Source organism: Brassica oleracea, chromosome C3 (assembly GCF_000695525.1).
Source record: "Brassica oleracea var. oleracea cultivar TO1000 chromosome C3, BOL, whole genome shotgun sequence".
Classification (NCBI taxonomy): Eukaryota; Viridiplantae; Streptophyta; class Magnoliopsida; order Brassicales; family Brassicaceae; genus Brassica; species Brassica oleracea.
Genome location: NC_027750.1, coordinates 53,565,563 through 53,585,268, shown reverse-complemented (window position 1 = coordinate 53,585,268; position 19,706 = coordinate 53,565,563). Strand labels below are relative to the sequence as shown.

Below are 19,706 nucleotides of genomic sequence, written 5' to 3'. Positions count from 1 at the left end.
AAAACTAAATGTTTAATTATTTACTCGATAATAGAAATCTATGAAGCGAAAATTTTAATTTTTTAAAAACTTTCTAAATTTGTGAAATGTTTCAATATTTTTGAATATGACAATAAAACAATATTTTACTAATCTTTATATATATAGTTAAGATTTTAATAATGAAATAATAATCCAAAAATATATATACAGAAGAAAAAACAAATACATGTGAAAGTTTGAAACAATCTAATCAATAAAAAAATATATTGCACACTTATTATGTTTTAAAAATTAATAGACACATATATATTATAATATATACCAATTTAGAATTGAAAACAAAATGTTTATATAAAAATAAATGAAAACAAAAATCTGCGCGGTTGCGTGGATCGAGATCTAGTTATGATTAAAGTAGTTCAAAGATTTTATATATTATTTTTAATAAATACATTTAATAAAATTTCTAAAAGATGATTCTAATTAAAAAAATTACACATGAAAAAAATCATGACTTTTATTTTAGTAGAATAGATGTTGCTGTTTTAATAGAATAAATATTTAAAATTATTTTTTTCAAACGTTTTTCAAAAAAATTGTTCAGTTTTCGCTGCTGGTTGGATTTGATATTCGTTTTCAGATATAATACTTTAAGAACTGTTCGAATATATATGTCAGGTCTAATAGAGTATGAGACTTTTGATTTTTGGACGATTCTGAGTCGGGTTTTTTGGGTACAAATATTTTTGACTAATTATGTTAAGTAACTATTAAGAAATATAATATGTTACAAACTTTAGAAATAAAGTTTAAAAATAATTTATGAAATACATATGGCACAAGTGGATAGTTATGCAACTTGAAATATTTAATATAGTTACCAAAAATTATATTAAATTAAATTAATATTAAACATAAATATGATTATAAAAAACAGTTAAAATATAAAAATTAATTTAAAAAAAAATTGAAACAAAAAATATACCCGCCATTTGAAATGGCGGATCAGAATCTAGTTCCATTTAAACATAAAACCGTTATTTTATTAGAAGTATTGCTAACAAAAAAAACATTGCCAACAAAAATAAATCAAATACGTGGGTCCCTCTATTTTTCGTACAATTGCTATAAAAAAAAAGAAGTTGCGGAAAATAATTAGGGAGTTGCAGTTTTTAACTTCAGAACCAAAATGTACGTTTACAAAAAAATAAAGAGTAATATTCATTTTTGAAATATATAAAAATAAATAGTTGGACTATACATTGATTGACCGGTTATGTTGCTGTTTTAATAATATTGTTTACGAAACAAAAAAAAAAATCAATTGCTACGATTATATATCTTAAACATCATCTTATAATCTGGGCCCAATGAAACAACGCGCTGTGTAAATCACATTCACGGATCCCCCATGAGCCGGGACCCACATTCAGCGCTTCAAGTTTGTTTTGTTTATCAATTTACCCGCCACTTGACTTCCAAGAGAAGCTCTTACGTTTCCTTATCTCGGAAGCTGGCGGGAAAATCTCAAAACATTCGCGCGGGGCAAAAAAGTCAAAATCAAAGAACAAAAAAAAAAAAAAGGCACAAAGAAACCCTAGCGCACCCACCCACTTGCGCTTATTCCCTCCCTCCCTCCCTCCACTCTAATCTATTTAGCACACTGTGCGTGACGTTCCCTCTTCTCTCTTATCATCAGACTCAAACACACACACGCCCACCAACTGTTCGATAGAATTCTTCTGAGAGAGAAGGAAGATGTACGTTGTGAAGCGTGACGGGAGGCAGGAGACTGTCCACTTCGACAAGATCACCGCGCGTCTCAAGAAGCTTAGCTATGGCCTCAGCGTTGACCACTGCGACCCTGTCCTCGTCTCCCAGAAAGTCTGCGCCGGTGTCTACAAAGGCGTCACCACCACTCAACTCGACGAGCTAGCCGCCGAGACCGCCGCTGCTATGACCGCCAATCATCCTGATTACGCCTCCGTTAGTTCTCAATCCCCTTTTTAAAATTTCAATTGGATTATACTAGGTCGCATCTTCCTGATTGGATTGTTGATTGATCTGATTGATGTGAACCCAATAGAGAACTGTAATCAAGCTATTGCGATGCTTAAGCTTTTGATTGTTTCAATGGTTATGTATCAGTTGGCTGCAAGGATTGCTGTCTCTAATCTCCACAAGAACACTAAGAAGTCGTTTTCCGAGACGTGAGTCTTGTTTTTGATCTTTATTTCTATCTCTCTGGGGCTATCAGTGATTGATATGAGTTGACTTTAATTGATTTTGGGTATCTTCTTCAGGATTAAGGACATGTACAATCATGTCAATGAGAGATCTGGACTTGCTGCTCCTCTAATTGCTGATGATGTGTTTGAGATCATTATGAAGGTATTTTGACACTCAAGTCTTGATTCTATGAGATTTTTTAGATGGAATGTATGCTGAATTGTGTTTTCTTTGGTTGTTTCAGAATGCTACACGTCTAGACAGTGAAATCATTTATGATCGTGATTTTGAATACGACTACTTTGGGTTCAAAACTCTTGAGAGATCATACCTCTTAAAAGTCCATGGGAAAGTGGTTGAGAGACCTCAGCACATGCTCATGAGGGTTTCTGTTGGCATTCACAAAGAAGATATTGATTCCGCAATCAAAACTTACCATTTAATGTCTCAGCGATGGTTTACTCATGCTTCTCCGACTCTCTTCAATTCAGGAACTCCAAGGGCTCAGGTAATATACATATATTTCCGTTTACACTGGAACTCTTATTTGCGTTCTTTTTACTGATGGTCGGTTTGAAATGTTTGGATTTGCAGCTAAGCAGTTGCTTCCTGATCTGCATGAAGGATGATAGCATCGAGGGAATATATGATACCTTGAAAGAGTGTGCTGTTATAAGTAAATCAGCTGGGGGTATCGGTGTTTCAGTTCACAACATCCGTGCAACTGGAAGTTACATTCGTGGCACAAATGGAACATCTAATGGTATTCTTCCAATGCTGCGTGTTTTCAATGATACTGCTCGCTACGTTGACCAAGGAGGAGGCAAGAGAAAGGGTATACATTTCATGGCCTAGTATTATCATGATCGTTTCTGAATTGCTAGTTCAGTTTGTCTTATGTATATTTATTTTGCAATTGGTTAAGGAGCCTTCGCTGTATATCTGGAGCCATGGCATGCTGACATTTTTGAGTTTCTGGAACTCCGGAAGAATCATGGGAAGGTACCCTCGCGAGATCACTCACTTTCCCTACAATATAGTTTGGAATTTGTTAATTCACTCTCACATTATACTTTATTTTATATTTGTTCTATTCCAGGAAGAACACAGGGCTAGAGACTTGTTTTACGGTCTTTGGATACCGGATCTTTTCATGGAAAGGGTCCAGAGTGATGGGCAGTGGTCACTCTTCTGTCCTAACGAAGCTCCAGGTCTAGCAGATTGTTGGGGTACAGATTTTGAGAGATTGTACACTCAGTATGAAAAAGAGGTGAGTGATTTCATCTTCGGTTATACTACTTCACTTTCAGAATCCATGGATTTGAACCATTTCTGGTTGTTTTTATCTATAGGGTAAGGCTAAGAAAGTTGTCCAGGCACAGCAGCTCTGGTACGAAATCTTGACATCCCAAGTAGAAACAGGGACACCATACATGCTCTTCAAGGTAAACAACTGTCGTAACTATGTAGCAACTCTGTATAATTATATAACCTCAGCTTCTCACTCTTTCTTTTTGAAAATTTACTGTAGGATTCATGTAACAGGAAAAGCAACCAGCAAAATCTGGGGACCATAAAATCTTCTAATTTATGCACTGAAATCATCGAATACACAAGTCCAACAGAGACTGCTGTGTGCAATCTTGCATCTATTGCTTTACCCCGGTTCGTCAGGGAGAAGGTGAGTTGAAAATGGTGTTTTCGTGTTTGATATTGATTTGTTACTTAGTGCTTGACTCTTGACATTTCTTGCATCTCACAACAGGATGTCCCCTTGGACTCACATCCATCGAAGATCGTAGGCAGTTTGGGCTCAAAGAATCGTTACTTTGATTTTGACAAGCTAGCAGAGGTCAGCGGTTTATTTTAGCTCATTTCGATTAGCTTCCATGTCTGCAATTTTGATGTTGACGTTTTAGCTATATTCTGTATCTTCAGGTGACTGCAACCGTTACTGTAAATCTCAATAAGATTATTGATGTGAATCACTATCCTGTGGAGACCGCCAAAACTTCAAACATGCGTCATAGGCCTATCGGTATTGGTGTACAGGGTCTTGCCGATGCATTTATCCTTCTCGGAATGCCATTTGATTCCCCAGAGGTAAACTTCTAACACAAGCGAATCAAGCTTTCAAAGTAGTTTTGTTCTCTGGTCTGAGCAGCTTTTTTGCAACAATCTCAGGCTCAACAACTGAACAAAGACATATTTGAAACCATATACTACCATGCGCTCAAGTCATCTTCAGAGATTGCTACTAAGGAAGGTACATACGAGACATACCAAGGAAGTCCTGTGAGTAAGGTATGTGTCATAATCTCAACAAGCATTTAAAAAAATATATATGTTCAGCATTGTCATAAGCTTTTGTTGCTAACTGCTTGTTTGGCGTCTGGATGATTTTTGTAGGGTATTCTTCAACCTGACATGTGGAATGTAACTCCTTCTGACCGCTGGGACTGGGCTGCTCTCAGGGATATGATATCAAAGAATGGAATTCGAAATTCTCTTCTAGTAGCACCAATGCCAACTGCTTCAACCAGCCAGATTCTTGGGAACAATGAATGCTTTGAACCGTATACCTCAAATATTTATAGTCGCAGAGTCTTGAGGTATGTCGTTGTTCTACCAAGTAAAATGGCTTCATTAAGTTATGTTTCTTGTTTGCTACACCTACATAAGCTTGCTTAATCATTGGTATTCCTTGTATTTTCAGTGGTGAGTTTGTAGTTGTGAACAAGCATCTTCTCCACGACTTGACTGATATGGGACTCTGGTCTCCTACTCTGAAAAATAAGATAATATATGAGAATGGTTCTGTTATTAACGTCCCGGAGATTCCTGATGAGTTAAAAGCAATTTACAGGTAGAGATTTTGCTCATTCTTTTATGCTCTGGTTACTTTGTGCTGTTCATGTTGTTTAACCTTTTTCTGCAAAAATTGATTCAGGACTGTTTGGGAGATTAAGCAGAGAACAGTGGTTGATATGGCAGTTGATCGTGGATGCTTTATAGATCAAAGCCAAAGTTTGAATATACACATGGACAAACCCAACTTTGCGAAACTCACTTCCTTACACTTCCACACTTGGAAAAAGGTAACAACTTATCTTTATGCTGTACTTAAATCTCAATATTATTGCGAGTAGGAATGTTTCAATATGATTGCATCAATCGATCTCACAAGTGTTATTGTTGTGAATATCAAAAAGGGTTTGAAAACGGGAATGTACTACTTGCGATCACGTGCTGCAGCCGATGCGATAAAGTTTACAGTAGACACAGCAATGCTAAAGGTAAAAACAACCAACACTGGTCTGTCACTGTATGATTCTGTAGTTACCTAGACAGCCAAATTGACATTTGCGTGTGATGCAGGAGAAGCCAGATGTAAGCAAAGAAGATGAAGGAACAGAAGAAGACAATGAGACGAAGATGGCACAGATGGTTTGCTCTTTGACAAACCGTGAGGACTGTCTCTCTTGTGGAAGTTAAAACACAAACAGTAGAGAAGAAACAAAGTTGATCAAACAAGTGTGCTTGCGTCTCTGTTACATTTGTGTTTGATGTGTGTAGTGTTAAGTACAATATAACGTAATCTAGTTTCTCTATAAGATTGTCTTGTTATTCTTGTGTGAAAGTTAAAGTAGTTTCTATAAGAAGTTGCTCTCATTTTGTTTTTCATAAAATATCTTGATTTGAAGAATTCGACCAAACGAAATAGTCCTACAGTACCTGACAGGCTGACACGGCATTCTATCAATCTTTTTAAAACACTAAATTACCAATATCCAAACCACAAGAATCAACTTCTATCGCCAGGCTGACCAAAAACAACCTACAAGGCTCACTTAGACAGAAAAAAAAAGAGGAGAGCCAACAGGGATAGCCATTCTTATAATTACACTTTTTGCAATTAAAAATTTGTTCATGTTATGAAAATAACTTGTATTTTATTGTATCGCAGAAATTTAAATAAGGGCAAAATTTTATACCCGTAGAATTTATAACACTGATAGAGAGTATTTATTAGAGGGAGAAGAGAAGGTCGAGGTGTGTTTACAAACGAACGCAAACGTTCGTATATATAGAAGAAAATTTACTGTGCAAATAGTGCAGCGGGCCCCACATCCTTTTATATTTTCAACATATACGGCTGCCTTATTTCTTTGACTTTCGTAACACTCCCCCTTGGGGGCCGGTGTCACTATCCGCTCTCGCTTAACGTCTTTGTTGCCTCGTTAAAAACCTTTCCAGGAAAACCCAATGGGAAAAACCATAGTAGGGTAAAAAGAGTACAACTACGTAAGCTCCCCCTCGAATAAGCAGTCATAGATCCTTCTGATGACGCATTCCAATGTTATGGATGTGTTTTCTGAATACCGAGGTAGGGAGTGATTTTGTGAAGAGGTCGACTGCATTGTCGCATGATCGAACATATCTTATTTCAATCTCTTTATTCTTCTCGAGCTCTTGAGTGTATGAGAAGAACTTCGGAGGTATATGTTTGGTTCTATCGCTTTTGATATATCCTTCCTTCGTTTGAGCAACACATGCCGCGTTATCTTCATATAGAATAGTTGGATATAAGGCGGCTCGGCCGACCAATAAATAATAAACAGGATATAAGGCGGCTCGGCCGACCAATAAATAATAAACAGGATATAAGGCGGCTCGGCCGACCAATAAATAATAAACAGGATATAAGGCGGCTCGGCCGACCAATAAATAATAAACAGGATATAAGGCGGCTCGGCCGACCAATAAATAATAAACAGGATATAAGGCGGCTCGGCCGACCAATAAATAATAAACAGGATATAAGGCGGCTCGGCCGACCAATAAATAATAAACAGGATATAAGGCGGCTCGGCCGACCAATAAATAATAAACAGGATATAAGGCGGCTCGGCCGACCAATAAATAATAAACAGGATATAAGGCGGCTCGGCCGACCAATAAATAATAAACAGGATATAAGGCGGCTCGGCCGACCAATAAATAATAAACAGGATATAAGGCGGCTCGGCCGACCAATAAATAATAAACAGGATATAAGGCGGCTCGGCCGACCAATAAATAATAAACAGGATATAAGGCGGCTCGGCCGACCAATAAATAATAAACAGGATATAAGGCGGCTCGGCCGACCAATAAATAATAAACAGGATATAAGGCGGCTCGGCCGACCAATAAATAATAAACAGGATATAAGGCGGCTCGGCCGACCAATAAATAATAAACAGGATATAAGGCGGCTCGGCCGACCAATAAATAATAAACAGGATATAAGGCGGCTCGGCCGACCAATAAATAATAAACAGGATATAAGGCGGCTCGGCCGACCAATAAATAATAAACAGGATATAAGGCGGCTCGGCCGACCAATAAATAATAAACAGGATATAAGGCGGCTCGGCCGACCAATAAATAATAAACAGGATATAAGGCGGCTCGGCCGACCAATAAATAATAAACAGGATATAAGGCGGCTCGGCCGACCAATAAATAATAAACAGGATATAAGGCGGCTCGGCCGACCAATAAATAATAAACAGGATATAAGGCGGCTCGGCCGACCAATAAATAATAAACAGGATATAAGGCGGCTCGGCCGACCAATAAATAATAAACAGGATATAAGGCGGCTCGGCCGACCAATAAATAATAAACAGGATATAAGGCGGCTCGGCCGACCAATAAATAATAAACAGGATATAAGGCGGCTCGGCCGACCAATAAATAATAAACAGGATATAAGGCGGCTCGGCCGACCAATAAATAATAAACAGGATATAAGGCGGCTCGGCCGACCAATAAATAATAAACAGGATATAAGGCGGCTCGGCCGACCAATAAATAATAAACAGGATATAAGGCGGCTCGGCCGACCAATAAATAATAAACAGGATATAAGGCGGCTCGGCCGACCAATAAATAATAAACAGGATATAAGGCGGCTCGGCCGACCAATAAATAATAAACAGGATATAAGGCGGCTCGGCCGACCAATAAATAATAAACAGGATATAAGGCGGCTCGGCCGACCAATAAATAATAAACAGGATATAAGGCGGCTCGGCCGACCAATAAATAATAAACAGGATATAAGGCGGCTCGGCCGACCAATAAATAATAAACAGGATATAAGGCGGCTCGGCCGACCAATAAATAATAAACAGGATATAAGGCGGCTCGGCCGACCAATAAATAATAAACAGGATATAAGGCGGCTCGGCCGACCAATAAATAATAAACAGGATATAAGGCGGCTCGGCCGACCAATAAATAATAAACAGGATATAAGGCGGCTCGGCCGACCAATAAATAATAAACAGGATATAAGGCGGCTCGGCCGACCAATAAATAATAAACAGGATATAAGGCGGCTCGGCCGACCAATAAATAATAAACAGGATATAAGGCGGCTCGGCCGACCAATAAATAATAAACAGGATATAAGGCGGCTCGGCCGACCAATAAATAATAAACAGGATATAAGGCGGCTCGGCCGACCAATAAATAATAAACAGGATATAAGGCGGCTCGGCCGACCAATAAATAATAAACAGGATATAAGGCGGCTCGGCCGACCAATAAATAATAAACAGGATATAAGGCGGCTCGGCCGACCAATAAATAATAAACAGGATATAAGGCGGCTCGGCCGACCAATAAATAATAAACAGGATATAAGGCGGCTCGGCCGACCAATAAATAATAAACAGGATATAAGGCGGCTCGGCCGACCAATAAATAATAAACAGGATATAAGGCGGCTCGGCCGACCAATAAATAATAAACAGGATATAAGGCGGCTCGGCCGACCAATAAATAATAAACAGGATATAAGGCGGCTCGGCCGACCAATAAATAATAAACAGGATATAAGGCGGCTCGGCCGACCAATAAATAATAAACAGGATATAAGGCGGCTCGGCCGACCAATAAATAATAAACAGGATATAAGGCGGCTCGGCCGACCAATAAATAATAAACAGGATATAAGGCGGCTCGGCCGACCAATAAATAATAAACAGGATATAAGGCGGCTCGGCCGACCAATAAATAATAAACAGGATATAAGGCGGCTCGGCCGACCAATAAATAATAAACAGGATATAAGGCGGCTCGGCCGACCAATAAATAATAAACAGGATATAAGGCGGCTCGGCCGACCAATAAATAATAAACAGGATATAAGGCGGCTCGGCCGACCAATAAATAATAAACAGGATATAAGGCGGCTCGGCCGACCAATAAATAATAAACAGGATATAAGGCGGCTCGGCCGACCAATAAATAATAAACAGGATATAAGGCGGCTCGGCCGACCAATAAATAATAAACAGGATATAAGGCGGCTCGGCCGACCAATAAATAATAAACAGGATATAAGGCGGCTCGGCCGACCAATAAATAATAAACAGGATATAAGGCGGCTCGGCCGACCAATAAATAATAAACAGGATATAAGGCGGCTCGGCCGACCAATAAATAATAAACAGGATATAAGGCGGCTCGGCCGACCAATAAATAATAAACAGGATATAAGGCGGCTCGGCCGACCAATAAATAATAAACAGGATATAAGGCGGCTCGGCCGACCAATAAATAATAAACAGGATATAAGGCGGCTCGGCCGACCAATAAATAATAAACAGGATATAAGGCGGCTCGGCCGACCAATAAATAATAAACAGGATATAAGGCGGCTCGGCCGACCAATAAATAATAAACAGGATATAAGGCGGCTCGGCCGACCAATAAATAAATTAAATTACTAGTAAATAATATAGGCGGTATTCCGGCCATTATAACATGATATAAATAATAGTAGAGGCGGTATACCGACCATTATAACAGGGTATAAATGATACAAATAAATTTTACCGAATCGCAGAGTGATCGTGCTGATAACGTGTTATGAAAAGAACTTGTATTTTATTGTATCGCAGAAATTTAAATAAGGGCAAAATTTTATACCCGTAGAATTTATAACACTGATAGAGAGTGTTTATTAGAGGGAGAATAGAAGGTCGAGGTGTGTTTACAAACGAACGCAAACGTTCGTATATATAGAAGAAAATTTACTGTGCAAATAGTGCAGCGAGCCCCACATCCTTTTATATTTTCAACATATACGGCTGCCTTATTTCTTTGACTTTCGTAACAGTTCAGTAGTTTATGTTCACAATAATTTTTTTTGTTCAACAGTGTTTTCTTATTAACACATGAAAAATAAAAAAATATTTAGTTGTAGGCAAAGATACAAGTGAATGTGTGTTCAGCCCAAAATAATATGGGCCTTATAGAAATCAATATATAGCCCATTACTACTATAACCATCTCGATTGTTCTACGAGGAAAAAGGAAGGAAAAAAGATCGGGTAGATCTGGGCCGTTCCTCGTGTGAGTAAGAAGAAAACCCTAATAATCGGACGCCTCCTCTCTTCTTATATAAATACTTCCATCCTTCTCAAACCTTAAAACCATTGAGTTAGTGTTCCGTCTCTCTTACAAGCCTGTCCGATTTCATCTAGTATGTTCTCGTGTCGTAGTTGTTTTTATGTTGTGCTATAATATAATCCGTTTTTTGAGTTTGGTTAGTGATGATAAATCCAAAGGCTTGTTTCTCAAAACATTCGCAGTGGCCGCCTAAGAGCTTTCGCCTTTCGCCAGGCTTGAGAGTTAATGCTGCTTCTATCCTTCCTTGGATGTCTGAAACTTAGTATTATTGTCTTTGATTCTAATTTGCTTTAATTTTAGTTTTATTACATTTGGGGCTTAGTTTAATTTAAGTTCTATTTTAGCAGAATTTAGTTTCTTAGTGCCAATAGGATTGAACAAAGTCCCAAATATTGTAATCCATCTGTTTCACTTTGTCAGCAGTCTTAATTGATGTCTTGCTGATCATTTTATGATGGGATATGATTATGATTGCTTAGAATTATATAATTGGTCGATGATGATAAACGTTTAAGGCTTGTTTCTCAAAACATTCGCAGTGGCCGCCTAAGGCTTTCGCCTTTCGCCGGGCTTGAGAGCTTATGATGTTCTTATCCTTCCTTGGATGTCTGAGACCAGTTTTTAAAACTACTATTTTCTTTTTTTGTTTGCTTGTATTATTGTGATTATCGGTTGATGATGATAAAGGTTAAGGCTTGTTTCTCAAAACATTCGCAGTGGCCGCCTAAAGCTTTCGCCTTTCGCCAGGCTTGAGAGCTAATGCAGCTCATATCCTTCCTTGGATGTCTGAAACCGATTCTTATTCTATGAATGTTGTGTACTAGTTTAATGAAAGATCTATGAGGATAAATGTTAAAGGCTTGTTTCTCGAAACATTCGCAGTAGCCGCCTAAAGCTTTCGCCTTTCGCCGGGCTTGAGAGTTAATGCAGCTCATATCCTTCCTTGGATGTCTGAGATCTTTCATTCACTGTTTGGTTTTGTTGTTAATTGTATATTTCCTACCTGTCTTGTTTGTGTTTTCTCCATTGTGCAGGTATTTCAGGATGTTTGCGTCCTTGCTTTGCAATCTCCATGTGTATTAAATCTTAATTAAAACCATTATTTTGAATTCTATAGTTGTCAATCTAACTTTTCTAAGTTCCAGCTCCATGTATATGTTATGAATTTTCCATAGTTGGTAATGATTGTGGATTCATGAGCTTCAAAGGTTCACTCAAATTCCATTGTTAGTTACCTGTTTCATTCAAATAATAATGTAAAGCGCCTCCCGGTCCTTCCTTGCATGTCTGATGTTATCCATTTGTTTGGGAATTATCTAAATTTAAACAACCTGCCAACAAGCTGATTCTATCAGCTTCTTCTATCCTCTCTTGCATTGCTGAGATCATTCATTTATTCTCTCTTTCATATCAATTGTGCATATGTATCTTTTGAATATTTGCCATGTTGCCTTTCAAGCTTTTGGACCATATTTGCCATGGTTTCTTGTACTTTTGTAAATTGTACTATAATATTGGCTGATATAATAAAGAAAATTATATCATTCTATGATGTAAGATCCCAGCTGCAAACTCTCTTGCTCAGAAGAAACATCGTGTCCTTCCCCCACCAAAGAGCAAATCCAATGAAGACTACCCCTCTTGCTGGGTCGATGGGGCGTGGGACGCTTCATCCCATTGTGGAGGTTTTGGCTGGATAATCAAAGTTCCTGACAACACAACCGTGTTTAAAGACAGCCGCCAGATCGTTTGTGGGCTCAGCCCTCATCGCTGAAGCAATAGAAGTAAAGCAAGCTCTCAGAGCGGCGGCAGTCATGGGGCTTTCAAATCTCAACCTATTTTCGGATTCCCTCGTAATAGGGTCTGATTTGAACGAGATGGCGGGTATCCTTTGTGACATTTGGAACCTTGTCTCTCTCTTCAATCATCTATCCTTTTTTCATGTTTCTCGTACTAGTAATGTATTGGTAGACTCTAGCAAAATCAGTTCTAGCAAAAGCTGATTTCAGACATTGCTCTATTTGGGGTTCTGTAGTTTATTAATGAGATCTCATTTTCTGATCGATAAAAAAAAAGATCTCATCTCCTTGTTGATACTGTATCTATAATAATCTCATATATATTAATATAAAAACATTTAAAAAGTTATTACATATAGTTTGTACTCATTAAAAAAAATATCATGCTGAGTTGTCGCGTAATTGAAATGCAAATTTTGTTTATGTGGCAGCTCGAGAATCAATTGAGAATTTTGTTAGTCCAAAATTAAATTGGTAGAAAATGTTATATTATATATTATGTCTATTATAAATCATTTATTTATCAAATTGAAATTATTATATATTATTTCCTTAAATAAAACCTACGGAATTACCTAATGTGATTAAGATATATATGACAATTAATGATTTTAAATAATAAAGATTTGCTAACAATATGTATATTTGGTATCATTTTTGTTTAATCAGTTATTATTAAAATAATTACAGAATTCTATTAATCATAGAATAAAAATTTAGATTTTTTTTGTATATGTTGTATTTTAAATTTTTTAAAACGAGTATAAATTACTAAATTGTTAAAAGTCTCACATAAACATTTATGATCGAGGTTTAATTTTTTTCTATAATAAGATACAATGATTATAAAATCACATGAACAAATAATTTTATTTTCAATAGGTGTTTATGTCATATCGTTTAAATTAAACTATACATCATATGAAAATACATATTTATATTTTGATATCTGCGTTGAACATATTTGAAAAGTTAATATTTTAATTTTGAAATCTTCATTTTTTTTTAAATGATTATAAATTATTGAAACCACTAAACATTCTACATTTAAAAAAATCGTTGGTATAAAATTTTGTTATACATATATGCAAATAATCATAAAATCATATGAGTAGAAACCTCATTTAATAAATATTCATACTAAAAGTATACTATATATCTTTGTTAATATTATTTAAATTTAATTATATATCATATACGATAAGATAAAATTGATTGTTTTGATTTATTTACCCTAAAATGATTGCAAATAAACAAGAGCGGTCGTTTGATTTATATGTGGACGCCAATTTATTACATAATAGTATCTGATTTCTTAGATATTTAATATATAATTATTATTTTATTATTTCATAATATGCAGAAAAACATAAAATAAGTAATAAATATTTTATATTTATTCTGCACAAGGTGCAGATCTTAACCTAAGTATATATCTCTTTAATAATTTCAAATCTTAAATATTTTCTAAACTTTAGGCCAAAACAAAATAACGAAATGAGAATAAACTCAACAATTAATATTTATATCGAACAATAACCAAAATGAAAAACGACACAAAAATGAGAAAAATATTGAAGATATATATGATTGGCACGTGAACGTAAATTTCTCATGACCATAATTAATTTTTAAATTGCTAAATCATGATATAAAACCAAACTGATATAGTTTCATTGTAACCAAATAGTAGGCCTGAGATTTTTCGGCATAAACGTTAGATTCTCATGCGATAAGTGATTTTTTGACCTAAAATATTTTTATAAATGGGATCAACTCATCAGTAAACAAATTATGTAATTAACAAAAAAGTTTTTAAAAAATTGTTTAAGGGCCAAAAATATTAATTCGATCAAAAATATAAATTTTATTTTCCCATACGATATTTTTTAAATAATTTTTATATAAATTCACTATGTGTAAGACGAACGTATTATCCTATCCTAGTACTAATAAAAAAAAACAATCACCTAACTTTTTTTCAATGAAATTTTAATTGTCGACAAGATTAATTTTGCTTTCATGTGTCATTGTCAAAAGGTTGAATGTTATCGTTTACCTATAAATTTTTACTCAAAATTCTAAATAATAAAGCTTTCAAATCATTCACTCGAATTAAACCCTTTAACAAAAAAAACAAAATAAAAAAATCACTTGAATTAACCCGGACTTTATTTTTTCACTTGACGTTTTACCTTTATCAAAACCTTCCAGACGACTTAAAGGGTTTTAGGTTCTCAAACGACTAGGAGCCTAGAAGACAGTAGACGCGATTTAATATCCCTCTCTCGCTTACAATTAGACAATGGTTCCCCGTAGAGTTTCCGACACAAAGGCGATTGTCCGTATCCTCACCCAAACATTTAGGGCTTCGCACTTGTCCGTCGCCTCTCTACTCGGAGTAGCTGGTTTCTTATACGCCCTGAAGTCGGGTAGATTCCGCAACCTAAATCTCTTATTCTCTGGTACAAGACAAGGCGACGAAGATGATGATGATGATGCTATTCTCGTACCGGGCCTTCAAAATCTCGGCAACAATTGCTTCCTCAACGTCATCCTTCAGGTACTCGAATAGTATTTGATTATGGACTCTTCCATCTTGTTTTGTAATCTTTTGAATTTGACCTTTAAACAGGCTCTCGCGAGCTGCAAAGACTTTCGGAGTTATCTTCAATGGGTTATAGATGATGCGAGTGAAGCTGTCTCAGGACAAGAAGATGAACAGTTCCCTCTTACGCTTGCTTTGTCTGATTTATTACAAGGTTTGTCTCTCTCTCTCTCTTTATCTTTTGAGTTTAGAAAATGGTAATAACTGACAGTTAATTAATCTAACCGCCAGAGCTCTGCACTGTTGGAAGAAGACAATCTGTATCTAGCCCTCGTCAAGTCATGTTGGCATTGACTCATTACGTCAGAAACTTCAATTTGACATGTCAACAGGTGCTAAAAATACTTGAGTTTGATCATACTTAGTCTGTAAGCTAAAGATCTTGTTTGAAACATTAGGACGCAGCAGAAGCTCTTCTTCATCTTATCTCTTCTTTGCAAGAAGAGATTGTTGTTTGTTATCGTCCTACCAAAACTAGTAATCTTTCGGATATAATGTTTTCTCGCAACTTGAGGATGGTTGCTGCGCCTAGTGAAGAAGGTCTCAATGATTTGAAGAGATGGCACAAACATTTGCGTGGACCGTTCGATGGGATTCTTGGTAGTACGTTGATGTGTCGAACTTGTTCTTCTCAGGTGATTTTGGCTTTTTTATTATTAGATAATCTCAGTCTCACCCTTTTAATATTCTCTTAATATTTTTCTTGGATTTTTTTGTAGATTTCGTTGGAGTTTCAGTTTTTCCATACGTTGCCTCTTTCTCCTCTGCTATATAGTGGTAGTTCCAACATTGTATGTGTTACGGAAGGTCCATCTCTTCATTGTTTTTGTTACTATTTTTGTGGAATTTAAAACTTCTCCAGAAAGAACATTTCTCAAGTTTTTTTTGGGTTTGCTCATAGGTGTTGGGATGCACTTTGGAGAATTGCTTGAAGAAGTTTCTTGGCGCTGAGAAAGTTGAAAACTACTTCTGCCATAGATGCTGGCATGTTGCTGCTGTGAAATATTTATCTGCGATGCGAGCAACTGAGGTAAATTAATCTCTATTGAACCTTATTGAAACATGCTTCACGACTCTACCTGACTCGTCTTCACTTTGAAAAATAGTTTAATCAGACAGATATCGAAAAGATCAAGAACTGTGGTGGAGACGACCAATGTGACTGTAAAGCTTCTCATCATCTACTGAGAATGCCATGGTCAAACAGCTATTCCTTTATATTAAAGCAATTAACCATCGCCCGTTTCCCAAAGGTACCTGCTTATTGAAACTAAACTCTGAAATTTAAGTATGAAGCCTGAGAGAGTTGAATTGTTACAGCTTCTATGCATTCAAGTGCAACGTGCTTCATTGAACATGTTTGGAGAGTCGGTCAAGCTATCGGTAGAGACTCTTTGCCTCTCTACATGAGTCCTATTTACTACTACTACTAGTTGTGTTCTAATCTTAGTTTATGAATTATAGGGACATATTGCATTCCCGCTTGTCCTGGACCTCTCCTTATTTTCACCGTCTTCAATAGGATTAAACATAGAAAAGAATGATATGTCACAGTACTTAAATCCAGAAGCATCATCAAGAAACCATGGTGGCATGTATAGGCTTGTGACAGTGGTGGAACATTTTGGTATGACCGGAAGCGGACACTATACTGTTTATAGAAGTGTGAGAGTGGCATCACAAGAAGAAGAAGATTGTGAGGAATTGAGGTGGTTTAGTATATCTGATTCAGAAGTTGGCAGAGTATCGGAGAGTGATGTTCTTGGTGCTGAAGCTAGCTTGCTCTTCTATGAGAAGCTTTAATCAAGAAGACAGTTTTGGTTATTCATTTGGATTGAGTATTGATTCTTGTGTTTCCAAGTTTTTTTTTTGTGAACTTGACGTAGTGAATATTATTAATATAACTAGTGTTGAAGAGTTTTTCTTTATGTAACATGAGTTTATGAATTCTCATTTTGTCTATAACACTCATGTAGTACTTTCATTTTTTTTTTACTTTTTTTTTTTGAAAGATAAGATGATAAAGTAAACTAAAAATAAAAGTTGAGTTTTTCATCCAACAGCTCTTTTTTTCAGAACATTTCAAATATATTTTGTTTATCATAATGAGCTGATCAACCCAATGTTCATTTAGTTATGTGGTGTGGATAAGAGTAAAAGATTAAATAATTGGTGGGTGAAGTTGTTTTTTCGACTAACTTGTATTTATGGATTCCCTTGTAGCCAAACAATCGACTAATGTATTAACATTGATTTAGTTATGGAATGGTGTTACACTTTCCTTAATTGACAAACATTACAACATGGTTTTGTATTGTTCTGTAGCCACGTGTCGGCATGAGAATGAAATTCAGAATTATTAGAGAAATAAGCTGGTCCATCTTAATTTATATTATATTTTTTATTAAACTAATTATTAAATTGATAAATAGTATACAAAATAATATTCTATCACTTTGCTTAAATAAAAGCTACAGAATTGCCCTATATGATTAACATATATATATGACAATTAATGATTATAAATAATAAATATTTGATAATAATTTTTGTATCTTAGCTCTTTTTTGTTTAATTTTATATTATTAAAAGATATTAAACAACCACATTAACCGTACAATAAAAAAATTAAAATTTTCTTATATGTTATATTTTGAATTTTTAAAACGAGTATAAATTACTAAAAACGTTAAATGTCTCACACTACATTTTTTTGATCAATTGTTTAATTTTTTTGGTAATAACAAGATATAAATGATCATAAATCGTATGAATATGAAGTCTTATTTACTAGACATTAATATTATATATTAATATAAATTAAAATTAAACTATATAACATAAAAATACTTAAATATGATAATTTCTAAATTTGTATTGAAAAATATTGAGATCTTAATATTTTAATTTTGAAATTTGCATTAGAAAAATCGCACATTATAAATTTTATGTTTATCATATGAGTATGAATTATTAATAATAAATATTTATATTAAAATATACTATATATATGTCCATGTCATTGAAATTTAGTTATATACCATATAAAATAAATAAAATGATTGCTTTAATTTATTTACCAAATAAATATCGTAAAAAACAAGATGTATTGTTTTGATTTATGTATTTACTCTAATTTAGTTATATACATAATACGTAAATAAACACAAATAAATAATAATAGAAAAAATTATTTTTATATATAACATTCATCCCGCGTAATTGCGCGGATCTCAATCTAGTTATTATTGAAACCAAACCATCCTTTATGTTTTGTATACAATTGATATTTTATAATATGTGATCCTTCATTTGAATGGCAATCCACAGCCAAAATTCAAAAACATTCTCGTCTGTGTGTATCACTTTCGATAACATTATTTATTAGTCCAAAAATATATGAATCCGGTAATCAAGTAATGCCAAATAAATTAATCATATATGCTTCAATATCTTAAATGCAAAAAAAGAGAGGATATAATAACTTTGTTATCTATACTATTATTTTAGAAGTGATTTTGCTTACGTGTCATGTTCTCCATGATTTTAGGCATTTGACTTATTCTATAATTAAAACGAATTTTATATTAATAATATTATATTGTATTTCATATTACCTAATTGATTATAAATTAATATGATAAATGATCAAAATAAAAAAAAAACATTTTTCTATACTATAAATCTTATACATATTATTTTGTTGTTATCTGAAATAATATTTTTATTATAAAACATTAAGATATAAAGAAATTATAATTAAATATTAATCAATAAAAAACAATTTTATAAAATATTTCAAATATATAAGTGCTTTTAAAAGTTTATTATATAATTAAAATGAATTATTATTTTAATAATATTGGATTATATTTTATGTTACTAAATTGATTATAAATTAATATAATAAATTATCAAAATTAAAAAAATATTTTTAAATAAGATAATTCTTATATATATATATATTTGTTGTTATCTGGAAAATAATTTTTTTTATTATAAGAGATTAAGACATAGAACAATTTCTAATTAAATACTAATCAATCAAAAACTGATTTTGTTTGTGTGTCGTATTCTCTATGATTCGATATTTTTGCTTAATATATAATTTAAAAGAATTGTATATTAATAATAATAGATTATAAGTTATATTAGCTAATTGATTGTAAACTAATATGATAAAATCATCAAAATAAAAACATATATTTTTAAAAATAAAATAAGAGAATTCTTATATATATATTTTGTTGTTATCTGGAAATATTTTTTTATTATAAAACATTAAGATATAGAACCATTTATAATTAAATATTAATATATCAAAAATATTTGTATAAAATATTTTCAAAAATATTTCTAATATGTAACTCGTAGGGCTGGGACGGATCCGGATATCCGGGAAATTTAGGATATCCGGATCCGGATCCGGATCCGTCGGATCCGTGGATTTAATATCCGGATCCGGATTCGTGGTTTCCGGATATCCGGATTTCGGATATCCTTCTCTATATTCTATTATCCGTGGATATCCGGATCCGCAAAAGTAATTAAAAATAATATTTTTTTAAAAAAAACTAAAATTTTAAAAATAATACATAAATGAAATATTTATACAAGAT

At 34.4% G+C, this 19,706-nt stretch overlaps 2 protein-coding genes across 3 annotated transcripts; both read left to right on the top strand.

Moving 5' to 3' along the window:
* Positions 1 to 1,605: 1,605 nt before the first annotated feature.
* LOC106335868 (ribonucleoside-diphosphate reductase large subunit-like) lies at positions 1,606 to 5,870 on the top strand. Its single transcript, XM_013774523.1, has 17 exons — positions 1,606 to 1,968; positions 2,131 to 2,192; positions 2,286 to 2,373; positions 2,456 to 2,719; positions 2,806 to 3,046; positions 3,137 to 3,213; positions 3,311 to 3,481; positions 3,564 to 3,656; positions 3,743 to 3,892; positions 3,977 to 4,063; positions 4,150 to 4,314; positions 4,396 to 4,515; positions 4,621 to 4,823; positions 4,928 to 5,077; positions 5,162 to 5,309; positions 5,424 to 5,507; positions 5,590 to 5,870. Exons 1-17 carry the CDS (start codon positions 1,741 to 1,743, stop codon positions 5,704 to 5,706), a joined length of 2,448 nt encoding a protein of 815 aa, XP_013629977.1. The 5' UTR covers positions 1,606 to 1,740; the 3' UTR covers positions 5,707 to 5,870.
* An 8,845-nt stretch (positions 5,871 to 14,715) lies between these two features.
* On the top strand, positions 14,716 to 17,067 carry LOC106331545 (ubiquitin carboxyl-terminal hydrolase 27). 2 transcript variants are annotated; one of them, XM_013769925.1, is made up of 9 exons: positions 14,716 to 15,042; positions 15,115 to 15,241; positions 15,319 to 15,419; positions 15,486 to 15,722; positions 15,807 to 15,878; positions 15,989 to 16,117; positions 16,194 to 16,340; positions 16,408 to 16,470; positions 16,552 to 17,004. In XM_013769925.1, exons 1-9 carry the CDS (start codon positions 14,785 to 14,787, stop codon positions 16,888 to 16,890), a joined length of 1,473 nt encoding a protein of 490 aa, XP_013625379.1. In that variant the 5' UTR covers positions 14,716 to 14,784; the 3' UTR covers positions 16,891 to 17,004. The 2 variants fall into 2 exon arrangements, with proteins under 2 accessions (XP_013625379.1, XP_013625380.1); XM_013769926.1 differs by having other exon boundaries at positions 14,785 to 15,042; positions 16,203 to 16,340; positions 16,552 to 17,067.
* The last annotated feature ends 2,639 nt before the right edge of the window (positions 17,068 to 19,706 follow it).